Here is a 22298-nt window from a genome sequence, read left to right as displayed (position 1 = left end):
CATCTCTATGTTGATAAATACAGCTTGCTGAATGGTCAACTAATTAGCAGAAATGAAGCATATTATAATACAATGTTGCCAGTGTTCAGAATGTTGCTGCAGTGACACCCTTTTATTTTATGTCAACAGCATTATTTTTTAAGTTTTTTGTTCTGTCATGAGGGAAGTTACGGAGATTGCTTTTCAAAGGGTTCTTATATAACAGTCTTACTTTATTGTAGGTGACTTTACCTTTTATATTCTATAACTTACATTTTTTATTTGAATGACTAAAATAGGTCTTTGTCTCTTGTTGCAATATTTACAACTGTGCAAAAACAGACATAATGTCTGCAGGGATACCACAATCACTTTTTATACACTGTTACGTATAATCCGTCTTGATTGTAAAAATGTTTATTCACATGACTGGTTTCGGTTCCTCTAGAACCATCTTCAGATCTGCAATTTCTGACGCAGCATGTGAAGGTTGCTGAGTGTGGACAGGTTACTCCTGTAACCGTAACTGCACATCTGAAGATGGTTCTAGAGGAACCAAAACCGGTCATGTGAATAAATATTTTTGCAATCAAGACGGATTATAAGTAACAGTATATTTACAACTGCCCCTGATCCTCATACCTTGATGTTTGTGTTGATCTTGAATGGATGCGCTGTACAAGCACTTTAAAATTTAGCTGTTTAATCCATATTAGATTAGATTCGGTTTTCTGTCCATAGATCCAAGAATGAGATAATTTCTGTGGGTGTGGAACAAGTCAGAAAGTGTAACATAAAAAAATTGAATATAATACTCACTACCCTGGTCATTTGTCGTTTTTGAAAATATGCCAATACATTACAGTAAACTGGAACTGCTAATATTTACAGAGTTAATACACTATCACAATGAAACATAGCTATGCATGTTTAATAAATTTATCATACTAAAAATACATAATCTTGACTGTTGCGACCAAGTGCTGTCAAAACTGAATTCTGACATTTTTACTTAAGCTGGTCCAACAGTCCCTGTTAAAATATTCATCTACAGAATAGGAGGAGTTGCCTATCAAAAAGTCTTTCAAACTCTGTTTAAACCGTGCTTTATCTGAAACCATGTTTTTAGTGGTTGCTGGCAATTTGTCGAAAATGTGTGTTCCTGAATACTGAACCCCTTTTTGGACCAAGGGAAGTGATTTTAAGTCTTTATGTAGATTGTTGCCATTCCTTGTATTGATACTAGTATACAGTATATTTAGCTGTTGGTTGGAGATAGACATATGACTTGCAACGAATTTCATTAAGGAATAAGTATACTGAGAAGTAGTGGTTAGAATACAAAGATCCTTGAAGAGATTTGTACATGATGTTCTTGAATTTACATCACAAATGAGTTAATGCACGTTTTTTCATGCTAAAAACTTTTGCTTGGTATGACGAGTTACCCCAGAATACGATCCCATATGACATAATACTGGAGAATGAAAGTAAGCAAAGTATGCAAGTTTTTTTCTATTATATCTCCTACATCTGACATTTTCACTGTAGATACAGACTTGTTTAAGAGCTTCAGCAATTCTATGGTGTGCTGTTCCCAACTGAAATTACTATGGACTTGTAATACCAGAAGTTTAACACTGTCAACCTCATCAATCTGCATGTCTTCATAAGTTATACACATGCTGGAAGGAAATCTCTTACAGATTCTGAACTGCATATAGTGGGTCTTTTCAAGGTTTAGTGACAGTGAATTAGCTTTTAACAAAAGGTCGCATGTGGAAATGTAACAGACAAGAGGTCATTCACTCACACAAGAAAAAGCAATGGACTGAAAGTGGAACCTTGAGGAACACCACATGTAATTAATTATCAGTCACGTGAAGACTGATTGCTTACTCCACAGGTATTTCACAGTGGCATTTTTAGTTACCTGTTAGATAGACAAGGCTCAGGCCATTTCGCAGCATTGCCGGTGACACCATAATATTCTAATTTACTTTAGAGATTGCTGTAATCCACATAGTCAAATGGTTTTGACAGATCACAGCAAATGCCAATAGCCTCTAATTTGTTATCTAATGAATAAGTACATTCTTACTGTATGTGTAAATAGCCTTCTCTATATCAGGACCATTTAGGCATCCTAATTGTGACGTGGACAACATATCATTTGTTGTCAGATGCTTAAGAAGGCGCTTGACCACAAACTTCTCAAATATTTTAGAAAAAGCTGGACAAATTTGAAGTTGGTCGAGTGTGACGATTTCTTTAAGCCCCCTTCTTATAAAGAGGCTTAACGTCAGCATATTTCAGCCTGTCTGGAATGGAATCTTCTGCTGATAAGAGATTGCTTACAGAAATGATTTAAGATAGCACTCAACTCACATAAGCACTCTTTGATTAACTTTGTTAATATGTTATCATAACCACTAGCATTCTTTGATTTTTAAGGATTTTATGATGCTCCTTTGGGAGATGCCATTTCCATTTTACTGAAGTTATTTGTAAAGACTGGTTTCAGACATTTCAGTGTGTACATTTGATGACATGTTTTGAATCGCTGTTTTTCGTATCATTGTACCCCTTTTCTGCTTCATTTATGAGTATCTTAATGTTTTTTTTTTTTGCTCTCATGTTATAGCAATGGTTTGCATGTACACATCTTAATTTATTAGTTTGACATTGTCTTCATAATGTGCCTTACGCTAGTCATGAGTTAGTGTTGTAGCGAAAATAGGATCCATATATTCATTAGAAAGTGCAAGGTAGTATATGGAAGAGGCAGTACCTACACAATTTGATAATATTGAAATTCAACCTACTTCTCCTACTGAAATTAGGAAAATAATAAATTCACTCAAAAGTAAAAGCTCACATGGAATTGATAGCATATGTGGATATGAACAAATTGTGAAAAAATTTTTATTGGGTCTTCATTTATTACATGGTATTGAAATTTCAATTCCTGCATATTACACTCCCTAACTGCGATAAAAATAATAATTGGCAAAAGCTTGCACAGGGCCACACCCCCTTTCTTGCACTGTATTTCCTGATATTATTTATTCCTGCAGCGTTTTCTTCCACTTTTATACAATCACCATATAGGGAATGTTTGTGTATTACGTCAGGAAGCCTGTGGAATAGCATCACTGCTACTGATTTTATATTCTTTGGTTTATGATGTGTTATAAGTAGTTACATAGGGTTAAAGTTTACGAAAGATCTGTGTAGATCCATTATTACAGTCTGCAGTGTGCTCCGCTGGAGTAAAGTGTAATTCGAACACTTTCTTAATGGGACAGGCGAAATACCCTCAGGCTTTAAAAAGAATACAATAATTCCAATCCCAAAGATAGCAAGTGTTCACAAGTGTGAAAATTACCGGCTGCAAAATACTAACACGAATTCTTTACAGACGAATGGAAAAACTGGTAGAAGCCGACCTCGGAGAAGATCAGTTTGTATTCCGTAGAGATGTTGGAACACATAAGGAAATACTGACCCTACGACTTATCTTAGGAGACAGATTAAGGAAAGGCAAACCTACGTTTCTAGCATTTGTAGAACGAGAAGCTTTTGATAATGTTGAGTGGAATACTCACTTTCAAATTGTGAAGGTGTCAGGGGTAAAATACAGGGAGTGAAAGGCTATTTACAATTTGTACAGAAACCAGATGGCAGTTATAAGAGTCGACGGGCATGAAAGGGAAGCAGTGGTAGGGAATAGAGTGAGACAGGGTTGTAGCCTCTCCCTGATGTTATTCAATCTGTATATTGAGCAGGCAGTAAAGGAAAAAAAAGAAAATTTTGGAGTAGGAATTAAAATCCACGGAGGAGAAATAAAAACAGTGAGGTTTGCCGATGATATTGTAATTCTGTCAGAGACAGCAAAGGACCTGGAAGAGCACCTGAACGGAATGGACAGTGCTTTGAAAGGAGGATATAAGATGAACATACACGAAAGCAAAACGAGGATAATGGAATGTAGTCGAATTATATCTGGTGATACTGAGGGCATTACATTAAGTTCAGAATGGCTCTAAGCACTATGGGACTTAACAACTGAGGTCATCAGTCCCCTAGACTTAGAAATACGTAAACCTAACTAACCTAAGGACACACACATCCATGCCCAAGGCAGGATTCGAACCTGCGACCGAAGGAGCCGCGTGGATCCAGACTGAAGCGCCTAGAACCGCTCGGCCACAGCGGCCGGCATTTAGATTAGTAAATGAGACATTTAAAGTAGTGAGTAATGCTATTTGGGAAGTAAAATAACTAATGGTGGTCGAAGTAGGGAGGATATAAAAAATAGACAGGCCATGGCAAGGAAAGCGTTTCTGAAGAAGAGAAGTTTGTTAACATCGAGTATAAATTTAGGTGTCAGGGTGACTTTTTCTGGAAGTATTTGTATGGAGTGTAGCAATGTATGGAAGTGAAACATGGACGATAAATAATTTAGATGAGAAGAGAATAGAAGCTTTAGAAATGTGGTTCTACAGAAGAATACTGATGATTAGATGGGCAGATCACGTGACTAATGAGTAGGTACTGAACAGAATTGGGGAGAAGAGGAGTTTGTGGCACAACTTGACTAGAAGAAGGGATCGGTTGGTAGGACATGTTCTGAGGCATCAAGGGATCACCAATTTAACATTGGAGGGAAGTGCGGAGGGTAAAAATCGTAGAGGGAGACTGAGAGATGAATACACTACGCAGATTCAGAAGGATGTAGGTTGCAGTAGGTACTGGGAGATGAAGAAGCTTGCACAGTATAGAGTAGCATGGAGAGCTGCAACAAACCAGTATCCACATTGAAGACCATAACGATAACAACAACGATAATAATAATAATAATAATAATAATAATAATAACCTTGGCAGACCACGGACTATCCAGAGTCTAGGATTTGATCCAGGAGCTTTCACACTGTCGATATTGAAGAAAATCGTTAATAGAAGAATCGATGCAGCTGACATTGCTTCTTAGTTTCAAAATCAGATTAACCAAAGAGGATAAGAAGAAAAACTGTTTGAGGGTGAAGAGGACTATACATATCGTTTCCAATAGTTCACCCACGGAAGGGAAGGCCTTATTCAAACATTGTCACATCGTTGATTTAGGTGTCCCGTAACTTAGAATTTGGAAACTTTATGTACCTTTTGCTCCCAAACTACTGAATTTATTAGAGTAGTTAAATTTGCCATGCAGCTAGTCAGTACTAGTGTGAAATATCCTGTCGCAGGAATTTTTATTTTATAGAACAGCACGGCGTTTTTGTGAGAGAAATGTCCTAAAATTTGATGCATTCTTTCACGGGTATTTGGAGAGCTGTAAAGACCGAGCAAAAGAAGATATCAAGATACAAACATCAAAAGAAGTTGTACATCACATCGGTTCCGAGAGTTCCGGGACCTGTAGAGAAAACTGGATTAGAGATCAACATAAATATCATTTCCGCCTTTTTTATTGCTCATGAAAACCACACATTGCATGTTGTACCACCTAACAGCGAGACCTTCAGAGGTGGTCCAGATTTCTGTACACACCGGTACCTCTAATACCTAGTAGTACGTCCTCTTGCATCGATGCATGCCTGTATTCACCGTGGCATACTATCCACAAGTTCATCAAAGCACTTATTTTCAGATTGTCCCACTCCTCGGCGATTCGGCGTAAATCCCTCAGAGTGGTTGGTGGGTCACATCGTCCATAAACAGCCCTTTTTAATCTATCCCAGGCATGTTCGATAGGGTTGATGTCTGGAGAACATGCTAGCTACTCTAGTCCAGCCATGTCGTTGTCTTGAAGGGAATCATTCACAAGATGTGCACAATGGGAGCGCGAATAGTCGTCCACGAAGACGAATGCCTCGCCAATGTGTTGCTTGCACTACCGGTCGGAGGATGGCATTCACGTATCGTACAGCCGTTACGGCGCCTTCCATGACCAACAGCGGCGTACGTCGTCCCCACATAATGACACCTCAAAACAGCAGGGAAACTCCACCTTGCTGCACTCGCCGGACAGTGTGTCTAAGGCGTTCAGCCTGATCGGGTTGCCTCCAAACACGACGATTGTCTGGTTGACGGCATACGCGACACTCATCGTGAAGAGAACGTGATGCCAATGCTGAGCGATCCATTCGGCGTGTTGTTGGGCCCATCTGTACCGCGCTCCATGGTGTCGTGGTTGCAAAGTTGGACCTCGCCATGGACGTCGGGAGTGAAGTTGCACATCATGTAGGCTATTGTGCAGAGTTTGAGTCGTAACACGGCGTCCTGTCGTTGCACAAAAAACATTACTGAACATGGTGGCGTTGCTGCCAGGGTTCCTCCGAGCCGTATAAGCCGTAGATAGCTGTCATCCACTGCAGTAGTAGCCCTTGGGCGGCCTGTGCGAGGCATGTCATCGACAGCTGCTGTCTCTCTATCTCCTCCATTTCTGAACAACATCGCTTTGGTTCAGTCTGAGATGCCTGGACGCATCCCTTGTTGAGAGCCCTTCTTGGCACAAAGTAACAATGCGGACGCTATCTAACCGCGGTACTGACCGTCTAGGCATGGCTGAACTACAGACAACACGAGCCGTGTACCTCCTTCCTGGTGGAATGACTGGAACTGATCGGCTGTCGGACCCCCTCCGTCTAATAGGCGCTGCTCATGCGAGGTTGTTTACATCTTTGGGTGGGTTTAGTGACATCTCTGAACAGTAAAGAGACTATGTCTGTGATACGAGGGTTGTTTTTTAAGTAAGGGCCGTTAGCGCGTATAGTCCAGTAGTTCGCGCGGACGCCGCAACAAGCCACCGCGCCACTTGCCGGCATCCTTCCCGTTCACACTGATGCAAGTTGCAGCTCTGTAGCTGACGTGTACGCATCGCTGTGCTACTTTATAATGTTTACGATTATTGAATCGCCCGCTGCGTGTGAGATACGGTCAGTGATACGTTTTTTGACCGCGAGAAGCCTATCAGCTGCAGAAATTCATCGTCAGTTAACAGAAGTTTATGGCTCTAATGCAATGAGTGAAGGTGAAGTGCGTCAATGGGTTAGAGAGTTTAAAAATGGCCGTCAAAACGTCCATGACGAAGAACGCTCAGGCCGGCCCTCTGTGATCACTGGTGATTTGGTGACTGCAGTCGAAACAAAGATTCGTGAGGACAGAAGATTCACAATTTCCACTCTATCTTTGGAATTTCCACAAGTTTCGAGATCGTTTTTGTACAAAATTGTGTCTGAAAACCTAAACTTTGAGAAACTGTGTTCTCGGTGGGTACCCAGACTCCTCACAGAGGACCACAAAGAGAAGAGATTTGCCACTTCATTGGACTCTTTGATTCGTTACGAGGAAGAAGGGGATGACATGCCGAGTCAAATTGTTACTGGAGATGAAACATGGGTATCCCATATCACTCCCGAAAGCAAGCGACAATCGATGGAATGGCGACACACAACCTCACCCGTCAAAGTCAAAGCCAAACAGACGCTGTCAAAGCGCAAGATTATGCAACTGTGTTCTGCGACCGGCGCGGTGTTTTGCTAGTGGACTTTATGCCACGAGGAACGACAATCAACTCAGATGCCTACTGTGCAACTCTAAAGAAGCTCCACAGAGCAATTCAAAACAAAAGGCGCGGCATGCTGACAAAAAAGGAGTTTTGCTCCTGCACGATAACGCTAGGCCTCACACCTCTCAAAAGACTCGGGATTTGATTGATTCTTTTGGCTGGGAAGTTTTGGACCACGCACCATACAGCCCCGACCTTGCTCCTAGCGATTTTCACCTTTTGCGGTACCTGAAACACCATCTTGGCGGGCAAGCTTCAATGACGACGATGAAGTGAAAGCGGCTGTGAACTCTTGGCTGTCGGAGCAGGCGGCCGAATTCTTTGAAGAGGGAATTAAAAACTTAGTTTTACGGTATGACAAGTGCTTAAATAAACAAGGCAACTATGTAGAAAAATAGGTAAAAGTGTGTAGAATCAGAAAATAAAAGTTTTTTACAAAAGTATTTGTATCTTTTTAAAAAAATAAAAACGGCCCTTACTTAAAAAACAACCCTCGTACAATATCCACTGTCAACGTCTATCTTCAGGAGTTCTGGGAACAAGGGTGATGCAAAACTTTTTTTGATGTGTGTATTTGTAATGTGTGTATCAAATTTTGTACAAAAAATTAGTTCTGATATTCAAAAAGGAACCTTTGCTGAAAACATTTCAATTGTTTTTTAATTATAAACATTAACGCCATTGAGCTTTAAAACTTGTATATATTGCTTCTAACATTACTTAACAACTGTATCAAATTTAGTTAGATTTTCTTGAAAACATTGGATTATATATGGCGTTTTTCAGAGTACTGCAATTTTGCATGCATCGTCCCTTACATGTACATCTACGTGATTACTCTGCTAGTCACAATAAAGTGCCTGGCAGATGGTTCAATGAACCACCTTCATGCTGTCTCTCTACCGTTCCACTCTCGAACGGCACGCGGGAAAAACGAGCCCTTAAATTTTTCTGTGCGAGCCGTGATTTCTCTTATTTTATCGTGATGAACATTTCTCCCTATGTAGGTTGGTGCCAAAAGAATGTTTTCGCAATCGGAGGAGAAAACTGGTGATTGAAATTTCATGAGAATATCCCGTAGCAACGAAAAACGCATTTTTTAAAATGATTGCTACTCCAATTCACGTATCATGTCTGTGACTCTACCTCCACTATTTCGCGATAATACAAAACGATCTGCCCTTCTTTGTACTTTTTTTATGTGATCCGTCAGTCCCACCTGATGCGGATCCCACACCGCACAGCAATACTCCAGAATAGGGCGGATAAGCGTGGTGTAAGGAGTCTCTTTAGTAGACCTTTTGCACCTTCTAAGTGTTCTGCCTATGAAACACAGTCTTTGGTTTGCTCTACCCACAACTTTATCTATGTGATCGTTCCAATTTAGGTTATTTGTAATTTTAATCCCAAAGTATGTACTTGAATTTACAGCCCTCAGATTTGTGTGTCTAATGTCGTAATCGAAATTTAGCTGATTTCTTTTAGTACTCATGTGAATAACTTCACACTTTTCTTTATTCAGGGTCAATTGCCACTTTTGACACCATACAGATATCTGATCTAAATCATTTTTTAAGTCGTTTTGATCATCTGATGACTATACAAGACGGTAAATGACAGCATCATCTGCAAACAATCTAAGACGGCTACTCGGATTGTCTCCTACGTCGTTTATATACACTCCTGGAAATGGAAAAAAGAACACATTGACACCGGTGTGTCAGACCCACCATACTTGCTCCGGACACTGCGAGAGGGCTGTACAAGCAAGGATCACACGCACGGCACAGCGGACACACCAGGAACCGCGGTGTTGGCCGTCGAATGGCGCTAGCTGCGCAGCATTTGTGCACCGCCGCCGTCAGTGTCAGCCAGTTTGCCGTGGCATACGGAGCTCCATCGCAGTCTTTAACACTGGTAGCATGCCGCGACAGCGTGGACGTGAACCGTATGTGCAGTTGACGGACTTTGAGCGAGGGCGTATAGTGGGCATGCGGGAGGCCGGGTGGACGTACCGCCGAATTGCTCAACACGTGGGGCGTGAGGTCTCCACAGTACATCGGTGTTGTCGCCAGTGGTCGGTGGAAGATGCACGTGCCCGTCGACCTGGGACTGGACCGCAGAGACGCACGGATGCACGCCAAGACCGTAGGATCCTACGCAGTGCCGTAGGGGACCGCACCGCCACTTCCCAGCAAATTAGGGACACTGTTGCTCCTGGGGTATCGGCGAGGACCATTCGCAACCGTCTCCATGAAGCTGGGCTACGGTCCCGCACACCGTTAGGCCGTCTTCCGCTCACGCCCCAACATCGTGCAGCCCGCCTCCAGTGGTGTCGTGACAGGCGTGAATGGAGGGACGAATGGAGACGTGTCGTCTTCAGCGATGAGAGTCGCTTCTGCCTTGGTGCCAATGATGGTCGTATGCGTGTTTGGCGCCGTGCAGGTGAGCGCCACAATCAGGACTGCATACGACCGAGGCACACAGGGCCAACACCCGGCATCATGGTGTGGGGAGCGATCTCCTACACTGGCCGTACACCACTGGTGATCGTCGAGGGGACACTGAATAGTGCACGGTACATCCAAACCGTCATCGAACCCATCGTTCTACCATTCCTAGACCGGCAAGGGAACTTGCTGTTCCAACAGGACAATGCACGTCCGCATGTATCCCGTGCCACCCAACGTGCTCTAGAAGGTGTAAGTCAACTACCCTGGCCAGCAAGATCTCCGGATCTGTCCCCCATTGAGCATGTTTGGGACTGGATGAAGCGTCGTCTCACGCGGTCTGCACGTCCAGCACGAACGCTGGTCCAACTGAGGCGGCATGGTGGAAATGGCATGGCAAGCCGTTCCACAGGACTACATCCAGCATCTCTACGATCGTCTCCATGGGAGAACAGCAGCCTGCATTGCTGCGAAAGGTGGATATACACTGTACTAGTGCCGACATTGTGCATGCTCTGTTGCCTGTGTCTATGTGCCTGTGGTTCTGTCAGTGTGATCATGTGATGTATCTGACCCCAGGAATGTGTCAATAAAGTTTCCCCTTCCTGGGACAATGAATTCACGGTGTTCTTATTTCAATTTCCAGGAGTGTAGATCAGGAGCAATAGAAGGCCTATAACACTTCCTTGGGGAACGCCGTGTGTTGCTTCTGTTTTACTCGATGACTTTCCATCTATTACTATGAATTGTGACCTTTCTCACAGGAAATTAGGAATCCAGTCGCACAACTGAGGCGATGCTCCGTAGGCACGCAGTTTGGTTTGAAGACGCTTGTCAGGAACGGTGTCGAAAGCCTTCTGGAACTCTAGAAATATGGAATCAATTTGACATCCCCTGTCGATAGTACTTATTACTTCATAGTTGTGTTTGACAAGAACGATATCTTCTGAATCCATGCTGACTATGTGTCAAAAAATCGTTTTCTTCGAGGTAGTTCATAATGTTCGAATACAGTATATGTTCCAAAACCCTACTGCAAATCGACGTTAGTGATATGGGCCTGTAATTCAGCGGATTACTCCTACTTCCCTTTCTGGTATCGGTGTGACAGAGCATTTTTCCAGTCTTTAGGTACGGATCTTTCTGTGAGCGAGTGGTTGTATATAATTGCTAAATATGGAGCTATTTTATCAGCATACTCTGAGAGGAACCTGACTGGTATACAATCTGGACCGGGGGCCTTGCCTATATTGTGATTTTAGCTGCTTCGTTACTTAGTGGATATCTACTTCTATGTTTCTCATCTTGGCAGTTGTTCTTGATTGGAATTCAGAAATATTTACTTCGTCTTCTTCAGTGAAGGAGTTTCGGAAAACCGTGTTTAATAACTCTGCTTTAGTGGCACTGTCATCAGTGACTTCGCGCAGTGAAGGTTCAAATGGTTCAAATGGCTCTGAGCACTATGGGACTTAACATCCGTGGTCATCAGTCCCCCAGAACTTAGAACTACTTAAACCTAACTAACCTAAGGACATCACATACATCCATGCCCGAAGCAGGATTCGAACCTGCGACCGGAGCGGTCACGCGGTTCCAGACTGAAGCGCCTAGAACCGCACGGCCACACCGGCCGGCACAGTGAAGGTATTGATTGCGTCTTGCCACTGGTGTGCTTTATGTATGACCATAATCTCTTTGGGTTTTCTGCCAACCGTTAGAAAGTCTTTGCTGGAGGTATTGCTTGTGCCATGCACCTGAATAATTTGCAAGAATGTGGAAGTAGGCGGACGCAGACTTACCTGAACGTGATCATTCCCCAGTTCTCCATGGCCCCAGAGATGAAGTCGGGCAGAGCCACCAGGTGGAGATTCTTCATGAACGTGTAGTAGCTCAGGTCACCGTCGAAAATATTGTTCAGCTCCCTGAGAACAAATGGACAACATTCTGTTACACTATGACAATTTCTCGAAGATATAAAGGTTTTAATGACAATGCAGAGAGACTGGATGCGAAACTGAGCAATAGGAGACAAATATACAAAGGGTATTTTATTACACACTGAGGTCACAAGTCATAGGATAGCAATACACAGATGGCGGTAGCTTCGCGTACACAAGGTATAAAAGGGCAGTGCAATGGCGGAGCTTGTAACAACACTAACGTTATACTGTTGTATATGTAATAAATTTTTTCTTCTGAATTTCGATAAATTAGTATAATCGATATTCTGGTTTCATTTCTTTTTTGTTTCATGGCATTATGTTGAAAAAGCAATAAACAATTTTCGATGTATATTTTAATATTTATGTCAAATTTCAAGCAATGTTGTAATCGAAGGGAAGTGTACCTAATGTTGAAACTATTGTAAGATGTGAAAGTTGTATTTGTACGCCTGGTCCATACGTAAGCAATGTATTAGAATATGTGGAATGTAAAACCTTTGGTGAATACCCTGTCTGTAGGGGAGCGGTAAAAGATGGAGGCAGGCGAGCGCGGGAAAATGCACACGGGCGCTGCACGGCATAACGGGCTCAGCAGTAGTAGTCGCAGTTGGGCATCGATCTGAGAAAAACGTGCTGGATCGAGGAGGCTCTCCTGGAAAAAGTGGTTTCGTTGAGCCTGGGATGCGCTGTTTCCGACGCCTATACAGCATGGCAATATTCCATAGGCACTAAAAGGAAAAGTATTGCGACGCCATGAAGAAGTAAAGTGCCGATATTTCAAGAGCCATTGCTGTAATTGCATGTGTGCTTCGTGCCTCGCCATCTCGCCGCCTGCCGTCCGCCTCATCGATACGAACAGGTTGAAACTTTTAGTACTGTATTCGTGTGGACCAGTGTTACTTTTGCTACATACTGTTCAATAACAACTTAAATTTTACCAGAAGTGTCCTATCAATTAATTATCCTCACAACTAACCTAGACAGGGTCCTTTCCACATGTGGTGCAATCCGAGTATCCCAAGATGAAAATTTAAAGTTTATGTTAATAATAATTACCTGCAGACCTATCAATGTTAAGATGATGTTTAAAGAACTTTGTTGTTAATGAATACTGGACGAATAATATAGGTATGACAAAGTTGGAAGATAATGTTGAAATTGGTTTAGTAATGAAGTTTATTTAAATTGAGACAAAAATAACGGTCGTTAAATGAGCAGGAAATAAGACAATAAGAGTGGTAAATCATATTTTGGATATCTAGAATGCTTAATGCTCTCAATGATCAAACTTTCACTACAGTGATCATAACAGTTTCAGGCCCCCCCTTTTTTCTTTTCTATTCATTTGAATTCTGAAGTGTACTGAACTGATTTGACCAGCAAAGTTAAAGTCAATATAAAAACTAAATTTATCAGTGTTTTACCCTTCTTAAAATTGACATTGTATGTGTGTTTCAAAGGTGCTATTTCTAGGGTAACCTATGCCCGATTTCAGTTGGATCAATAGACAAAACGCAGTTTGTAGTAATCATTATAGTGTAATGTTGTGTATTTATAGCTTGCCCAAATTAGTACAGAAAGTGAAAATATTAGTTCAGTAGATTTTCTGGCTCTAAAATTTACCATATAATGCAGTGTTACTACGTGTTGTTATGCTTGAACGTACTTCCTCTTGTACAGGGAAGAAACTCAGTTAATGCCTAATTAGGCTGGCGACCGTATTATTAACAATTGGTAGCATCTGCTTTTGCCAAAGGTTAGGAAAAGTGTGCAATATTAACAGTGCGACATTCGCCAAGTAGCTATGCTGCCAAAGCCACGATCCTCTCCGCCACTTGGTTTCACTAGTGAAGCTCTGTGTTCGTTTTGAGATAACTGAGTTTCATTTAGACAAAGCAGCTTGGTGAAATCTTTATAACATGATCATTAAAGAGGGACTTTACGTCACGATGATGAGAAATAATTATCTGGACCTAAAGGTCTACTTATCTACGTAATTCTTGCTTTAATTATTACTTTTATTTTCTCTGTGAAATGTACTGAAGCGCCAAAGAAATTACTATAGGCATGCATATTCGAATACAGAGATATGTAAACAGGCAGAATATCGGGCTGCGATCGGCAACGGCTATATACGACAAATAGTGTCTGCTACAGTTGTTAGATCGCCTACTGCTGCTACAACGGCAGGTTGTCGAGATTTAAGTGAGTTTGAACGTGGTGCTGTAGTCGCGCACGAGAGATGGGACACAGCATATCCGAGGTAGCAATGAAGTAGGGATTTTCCCTTACGAGAATTTCACGACTATACTGTGAATATCAGTAATCTGGTAAAACATCAAAACTGCGACATCGCTGCGGCCGGAGAAAGACCCTGCAAGAACGGGACCAACGGCGACTGAAGAGAATCGTTCGACGTCTCAGAGGGCCGTAGACACGTGTTCCCAGGTAGATGCCGTGTTTCTTGACTTCCGCAAGGCGTTCGATACAGTTCCCCACAGTCGTTTAATGAACAAAGTAAGAGCATATGGACTATCAGACCAATTGTGTGATTGGATTGAGGAGTTCCTAGAAAACAGGACGCAGCACGTCATTCTCAATGGAGAGAAGTCCTCCGAAGTAAGAGTGATTTCAGGTGTGCCGCAGGGGAGTGTCATAGGACCGTTGCTATTCACAATATACATAAATGACCTTGTGGATGACGTCGGAGGTTCACTGAGGCTTTTTGCAGATGATGCTGTGGTGTATCGAGAGGTTGTAACAATGGAAAATTGTACTCAAATGCAGGAAGATCTGCAGCGAATTGACGCATGGTGCAGGGAATGGCAATTGAATCTCAATGTAGACAAGTGCAATGTGTTGCGAATACACACAAAGAAAGATCCTTTATCATTTAGGTACAATGTAGCAGGTCAGCAAGTGGAAGCAGTTAATTCCATAAATTACCTGGGAGTACACATGAGGAATGATTTAAAATGGTTTGATCATATACAGCTGATCGTCGGTAAAGCAGATGCCAGACTGAGATTCATTGGAAGAATCCTAAGGAAATGCAATCCGAAAACAAAGGAAGTAGGTTACAGTACGCTTGTTCGCCCACTGCTTGAGTACTGCTCAACAGTGTGGGATCCGTTCCAGATAGGGTTGATAGAAGAGATAGAGAAGATCCAACGGAGAGCAGCGCGCTTCGTTACAGGATTATTTAGTAATCGCGAAAGAGTTACGGAGATGACAGATAAACTCCAGTGGAAGACTCTGCAGGAGAGACGCTCAGTAGCTCGGTACGGGCTTTTGTCAAAGTTTCGAGAACATACGTTCACCGAGGAGTCGAGCAGTGTATTGCTCCCTCCTACGTATATCTCGCGAAGAGACCATGAGGATAAAATCAGAGAGATTAGAGCCCACACAGAAGCATACCGACAATCCTTCTTTCCACGAACAATACGAGACTGGAATAGAAGGGAGAACCGATAGAGGTACTCAGGGTACCCTCCGCCACACACCGTCAGGTGGCTTGCGGAGTATGGATGTAGATGTAGATGGAGAACGTAACCCTTCCGCAAATTGCTGCAGATTTCTATGCTGGGCCATCAACCATTGTCAGCATGCGAACCATTCAACGAAACTCAATCGATATTGGCTTTTGGAGCTGAAGGCCCACTTGTGAACCCCTTGATGACTGCACGACACAAAGCTTATGCCTCGCCTGGACCCGTCAACACTGACATTGGACTATTGATCACTGGAAACATGTTGCTTAATCGGACGAGTCTCGTTTCAAATTGTATCGAGCGAATGGACGTGTACGAGTATGGAGACAACCTCACGAATCCATGGACACTGCATGTCAGCTGGGGACTGTTCAAGCTGGTGGAGGCTCTGTAATGGTGTGGGACGTGTGCAATTGGAGTGATGTGGGACCCGTGATACGTCTAGATACGACTCTGACAGGTGACACGTAAGTAAGCGTCCTGTGTGATCACCTGCATCCATTCATGTCCATTGTTCATTCCGACGGACCTGGGCTATTCCAGCAGGACAATGCGTCACCCCACACGTCCAGAATTGCTACAGAGTGGCTCCGCGAACACTCTTCTGAGCTTAAACACTTCCGTTGGCCACCAGACTCCCTAGAGACGAACATTATTGAACATATCTGGGATGCTTTGCAGCGTGTTGTTCAGAAGAGACCTTGTACTCTCACAGCCCTGCAGGATTCATGAAGTCAGTTCCCCCCAGCAGTACATCAGACGTTAGTCGAGTCCATGCCTCGTCGGTTGCGGGATTTCTTCGTGCTTGCGGGGGCCCTACACGATATTAGGCAGGTGTACCAGTTTCTTTGCCTCGTCATTGCATAATTAAATAATCTGAAACAGTATTGAACTTGAACTTGAGAACGCTGTAGAAAAATGTACTGTCACGGAGTAAGAACGAGTAGTCTTTGAATAAGATGGGTATATCTCTGAGATGAGCTGGTCTTGTTGTGGTTGTTGAGCCCAGGCAGACCTCACAGACTGTTTGTCGTGAGCTGTCAGTCAGCGAGGCGGTTAGGAGATGGGAGGCAATGTCGCCTTGTATTACGTGTTACCGCAACTGCGCGTTCTGTTGTGAAGTTAGTGTTAAAAGTGTGTACTTCCGTAATAATGTCACACAAGAGGAAAGGGCGTGTCGGTAATTATTTCAAGTTGTGTCCCAAACGAGTAGAGAAAAAGAATTCTGCAGCAAGGGAATGAAGTCCATATAACTGCACGGCGACTGAACTTATACACAGGAGCTAGGGAACAATTCATACGTCATCGCCTCTTAGACAAAATCATATCATATCATATAGACAAAATAGAGAGACACAACGTACTGTTTGAGATATGTCGCTGATAAGGCAATTTTGGAGCTAGACCTGGGGAAAACTAGTATTTGGTTTCTCAGTCAGAAAATAAAAAATACGTGTTTCGGCATTTTTGGAAATTCAACCACTAAGAGGGGTAAAATAGGGTGTGAATTTTTTTTAAAATAATTACTAAAGGATTTTTAAGGTTGCATCTATAGTAATTGACACTTTACTTATCGGTTAGAAATAAACAAAAGCTTGTTTCAGTGTTTCTACAAATTCAACCCCTAAGGGTGTGTAGTAGGAGATGAAAGTCTTTAAGAAAATATTTCGTTACATTAAGCAAATTTGAAGCTGACTTTACAAAATTTGGTACACTACTGGCCATTGAAATTGCTACACCAAGAACAAATGCGGATGATAAACGGGTATTCATTAGACAAGTATATTATACTAGAACTGACCTGTGATTACATTTTCATGCAATTTGGGTGCATAGACCCTGAGAAATCAGTACCAAGAACTACCTCTGGCCGTAATAACGGCCTTCATACGCCTGGACATTGAGTCAAACAGAGCTTGGATGGCGTGTACAGGTACAGCTGCCCATGCAGCTTCAACACGATACCACAGTTCATCAAGAGTAGCGACTGGCGTATTGTGACGAGCCAGTTGCTCGGCCACCATTGACCAGACGTTTTCAGTTGGTGACAGATCTGGAGATTGTGCTGGCCAGGGCAGCAGTCGAACTTTTTCTGTATCCAAAAAGGTCCGTACAGGACCTGCAACATGCAGTCGTGCATTATCCTGCTGAAATGTAGGGTTTCGCAGGGATCGAATGAAGGCTAGCGCCACGGGTCGTAACACATCTGAAATGTAACGTCCACTGTAACTTTCAAAGTGCCGTCAATGCGAACAAGAGGTGACCGGGACGTGTAACCAATGGCACCCCATACCATCACGCCGGGCGATACGCCAGTATGGCGATGAGGCGTACACGCTTTGCGTTCACCGCGACGTCGCCAAACACGGATGCGACCATCACGATGCTGTAAACAGAACCTGGATTCATCCGAAAAAATGACGTTTTTCCATTCTTGCACCCAGTTTCGTCGTCGACTACACCATCGCAGGCTCTCCTGTCTGTGCTGCAGCGTCAAGGGTAATCGCAGCGATGGTCTCGAGCTGGTAGTCCGTGCTGCTGGAAACGTCGTCGAACTGTTCGTGCAGATGGTAGTTGTCTTGCAAACGTCCCCAACTGTTGACTCAGGGATCGAGACGTGGCTGCACGATCCGTTTCAGCCATGCGGATAAGATGCCTGTGATGTCGACTGCTAGTGATACGACGCCGTTGGGATCCACCACGGCGATCCGTATTACCCTCCTGAACCCACCGATTCCAAATTCTGCTAACAGTCATCGGACCTCGACCAACGCGAGCAGCAGTGTCGCGATAGGCTTCAATGCGACCTTTATCAAAGTCGGAATAGTGATGGTACGCATTTCTCCTCCTTACACGAGGCATCACAACAACGTTTCACCAGGTAACGCCGGTCAACTGCTGTTTGTGTACGAGAAATCGGTTGGAAACTTTCCTCATGTCAGCACGTTGTAGGTGTCGCCACAGGCGCCAACCTTGTGTGAATGCTCTGAAAAGCTAATCATTTGCATATGACAGCATCTTCCTGTCGGTTAAATTTCGCGTCCGTAGCACGTCATCTTCGTGGTGTAGCAATTTTAATGGCCAGTAGTGTACGTGGATATTATACTGGGCCAGACACTGATGCACAAAGCTCATGAGAGGAAGACCGTTCATAATGTCGCAGCGAGAAACAAGATACTGAGAAAGTTGGACGGTGGAGTATGGAGAAGGAGGGAGGGACGGAGAGGGAGAAGGAGAGGGAGAGAGAGAGAGAGAGAGAGAGAGAGAGAGAGAGAGAGAGAGGCTTAAATATGCTTTCGATGAACGCCACTCCTCATTTGGAGACCTTAAAGATTCGAACATTCGCATCAGATTCTTGAACAAGGAAGTTACCGAGCCTCGAAACGATTACCCTCCAATAAAGACTCCTAGTGGCAAGAATCTGTGATAGAAAATTTGGAAGAGCCTCAACAACACCAATATGGCGTAGCCCCCGTGAAGGTAAACGTGATCGAGTGGGGACTTGCAGATGAATATGACGACAGAGGCGACTATGGAGAATGTCAAGGTGTGGAACTTCTTCAGAACAATTCTCCCCTAGTAAGAGAATGCTCGGTGATCTGTGGCAGGGAAGCATTGGATGTAGCCCAGTTTAGTACTGAAAACTTCTGGACACAAAGAAACGAAAGTGCTGACGCATACGTACCTTAGGGCAGCGCGACCCACCCTGTAGGGCAAGGTCCTCTCGCTTCGCAGGTCTGTGGTGGAGGCGATGCCGAGTGGCTCAAAGTTCGTTCCGGCAGCGGCGGGCGACAGCGAGATCACCGAGTAGGTCGTGGGTTCGAACACCACCCAGGACACGAGGTACGTGGACATCTTGGGCATCTCGCCGAACTGGTACTCCGTGTGGTTTTCGTGTGTGCTGTAGACATATAAGCCATGAACCAGGTATGGGTCAGATGCTGGATAGTTGGCAGAGAAGTGTTAATATTAAACCTAGCTATTCCACTCATATTTTGAACCGTGACAGCATCAAAATAGTACATATACACCAGTCATCAAAATCCTCGTCACCTCTTAGTGCCCAATCCAAGAATGTTTTGGTGTTTCCTCCGTCCTTCCTTTCTGTTTAAGAATTGCAGTCAAAATCTTTTGTAGTATAAACTATGCATTTTATTCACAATCTTTATCCAATTTTTGTCTTCCAATTTCGTTCCTTATAAGCGTCTTGTAATGAATCTTCCTCATCCGAACTTTTGTATGTCAGTTGAAATGTTTAATTCTGTATAAATTATTTCCTAACCTGAGATAATTTCGTACTTAAATTATGTGTATTCCATATTTGAAGATACTTTTGCATATAAAACACTACATCGCTGGTAATATTTCATTTCGATCCATTTCGCAACATCGATTTGGACCCACGAAAATTAGTAATCACAATCCTCAATTTAAATGGACCAACAAGTATTTCATTTAAGATTTTTCTGATTTCTAACATCGATAGTACAGTCGACCGTGTAAAATTACAGGAAGCTGCTATTTTTCAGTGTGAGAATTTCCAATCTTCGTTATTTTCCACTAAGTGCATAAATCTTACCCTAAACATTAATTTCCTGGAAACATTATGTAAGTTATACCCAGTGCGCGATTTGCGGGGGGCTGGGGGGGGGGGGGGAGGCGAGGGGGGGGTGGGGGGATTTCCTCTGCATCAGACCATCCCCTCCTCTGGTTTTAGTTTATGCATCCCAACGTGGGATGTTTATTTCCCACGCACTGGAGTAAAACTTTACATATAATTTAAATTTGTGGAGCCGAACACTGAAAGTTGTTAATACAGTCTTACTATTAATACTATTAATATGTTTGCTTCTTAATTTTGAAAAAGTGTTATGTAGTAGGTAAGCATTTCAAACCGATAAACGTATTTTCTGATGAAATAAAAAGAACTCGTAAAACGTTGGGAAAACTGCATTGAAGTCCACGGAGGTTACGTAGAAAAATAACGCATGTTTCAGTTTTCTATCATCAGAATAAGTACAGCTTTTCACAAATGTGCCTTTACTTTCTCAATTCACCTCGTATACCTGTATGTAGATGATTTTGTAAATAAGCTTTACCCATAATGTACTTTTAAAGATATAACAAGGAATGGCTTTTCTGATAGCGCTTACGCGTGAATAGTGAGTTCCGGCATTAACATCTATTTATAAATAACTGTTTAACCATGGGTAACGCCACTGTCCAAGCTAGTAACATATGTAATTATACTAACCCCCTAAGACATCCCCCCCCCCCTCCACTGGTAAAAGCACAAATCGAACACTGGTTACACCTGAAAAGTAATTTCAGTTGAGGTAGCCTAAAAAATGGTCCAAATGGCTCTGAGCACTATGGGACTCAACTGCTGTGGTCATCAGTCCCCTAGAACTTAGAACTACTTAAACCTAACTAACCTAAGGACATCACACACACCCACGCCCGAAGCAGGACTCGAACCTGCGACCGTAGCAGCATCGCGGCTCCGGACTGGAGCGCCTAGAACCGCACAGCCACCGCGGCCGGCGAGAGGTAGCCTAATTTATACTAAATTGACTACAGCCTGTTTTAGATCGTATTAGAAACTTGACTTGTAATGTACAAAGTATTTTTGGCACCAAGCGCGGTAGAGTGGTTTTAACAACCATTGAGATTGTTTCCTGCGATTATCTGAGAAATTACATTATTTTTCTTGTGTAGAAATGCTGCACAATGTATTTGCTTAACAAGTGGTGTAGTGGAAAATGTCAAGAATGTAAAAATAAATTGATATGGTGATAAGAAGTGACAAATACCAGCGACGTGTTATTGCAACGCCTTGGACCTATTAACTGGAAAACCTGAACAGGAACAAAGACACCCTAGACAATGATATAGCTATGGCAAGACAAGTAGCATTTGTCTCCTAATATATTGTATCAAACTTATTAAATTACAAAAACGCTGAGACAATTAGAAGAAGAATAGTTACGTTCAACTCTGTGACAACTTTTACTTCGATATGTAAATGAACATTCAAGTAATGCAGTAACTTTATAACCTTGTAATCAAGTTGTGTATCTAAAGAGTTCTGTCCTTAAGGTGTGACTAGATGCGTGATTTTCTGTGAGAAAGGTTATAGTTCATTGCAACTGACCGCATCTACTGGAACTGTAGTCATTTCTTGGGCCTCTTAGATTGTCAGCAGATTGTGCCGTTATTTAACACCTAGTAAAGTCATAACAAGGCGAGAACGGAATGTAAAATGATTGAGTCAAGATGTCTCCATACTGCGAAAAGTGGAAATTGGCCCTGAACAATAAAAAGTGGGAAGTCCTTCTAACAACTCTACCACAACAAAGGTCAGCATTTAATAACGATTGTGGTGTTGCTCACGCTGCTAAATACTGCATTTTCGGGCAACAACAGTCATATTATGTGGCAGGTGTCATTAGAGCACTGTTAATAAAGTCATTTAATGTAATAATGAATAAACTAGGCACTCATCTTTTTGTGTTTCCCACGCTGGTCTCGTCCTAAGATCATGGCTCAATCGTCGAAAATCTAGGTGGTTATGATTCCAAGCTCGGACGCAAAGAGGCCTAGGTTTTATTGTGCTATATTTTGTAGATGCGCTTCACAAACCATTCTTGAAGATTACACTTTAATTGGACAATGGTGATGTAAAAAAAGCAATCAGCACTCCGAATTTAAGTTAGACTTCCTTTTAATTGCAATATCACGTAAACACAAAACATCACAATACAAATCATACTTGAAAACATCTTTGTCACAGTCACTGTTAAAGTTCACATTTTATAAGCGGAGTATGTTATGCGCCTTTCCAACATGACGTCCAACA

At 42.7% G+C, this 22298-nt stretch overlaps 1 protein-coding gene across 2 annotated transcripts in view; it reads right to left on the bottom strand.

Annotated features, from left to right (window-relative positions):
- LOC126109410 (aminopeptidase N-like) overlaps positions 1-22298 on the bottom strand; it is a 282593-nt gene that overhangs the window by 151915 nt on the left and 108380 nt on the right. For both annotated transcript variants that reach the window (XM_049914443.1, XM_049914444.1), the window contains exons 5-6: positions 19125-19340; positions 11805-11927 (exon numbers count right to left, since the gene is read on the bottom strand). In XM_049914443.1, coding sequence (XP_049770400.1) covers positions 11805-11927; positions 19125-19340 — 339 coding nt within the window. The remainder of the gene's footprint in view (positions 1-11804; positions 11928-19124; positions 19341-22298) is intronic.

Source organism: Schistocerca cancellata, chromosome 12 (assembly GCF_023864275.1).
Source record: "Schistocerca cancellata isolate TAMUIC-IGC-003103 chromosome 12, iqSchCanc2.1, whole genome shotgun sequence".
In the NCBI taxonomy this organism is placed as follows: domain Eukaryota; kingdom Metazoa; phylum Arthropoda; class Insecta; order Orthoptera; family Acrididae; genus Schistocerca; species Schistocerca cancellata.
This window is presented reverse-complemented; position numbering and strand designations above follow the sequence as displayed.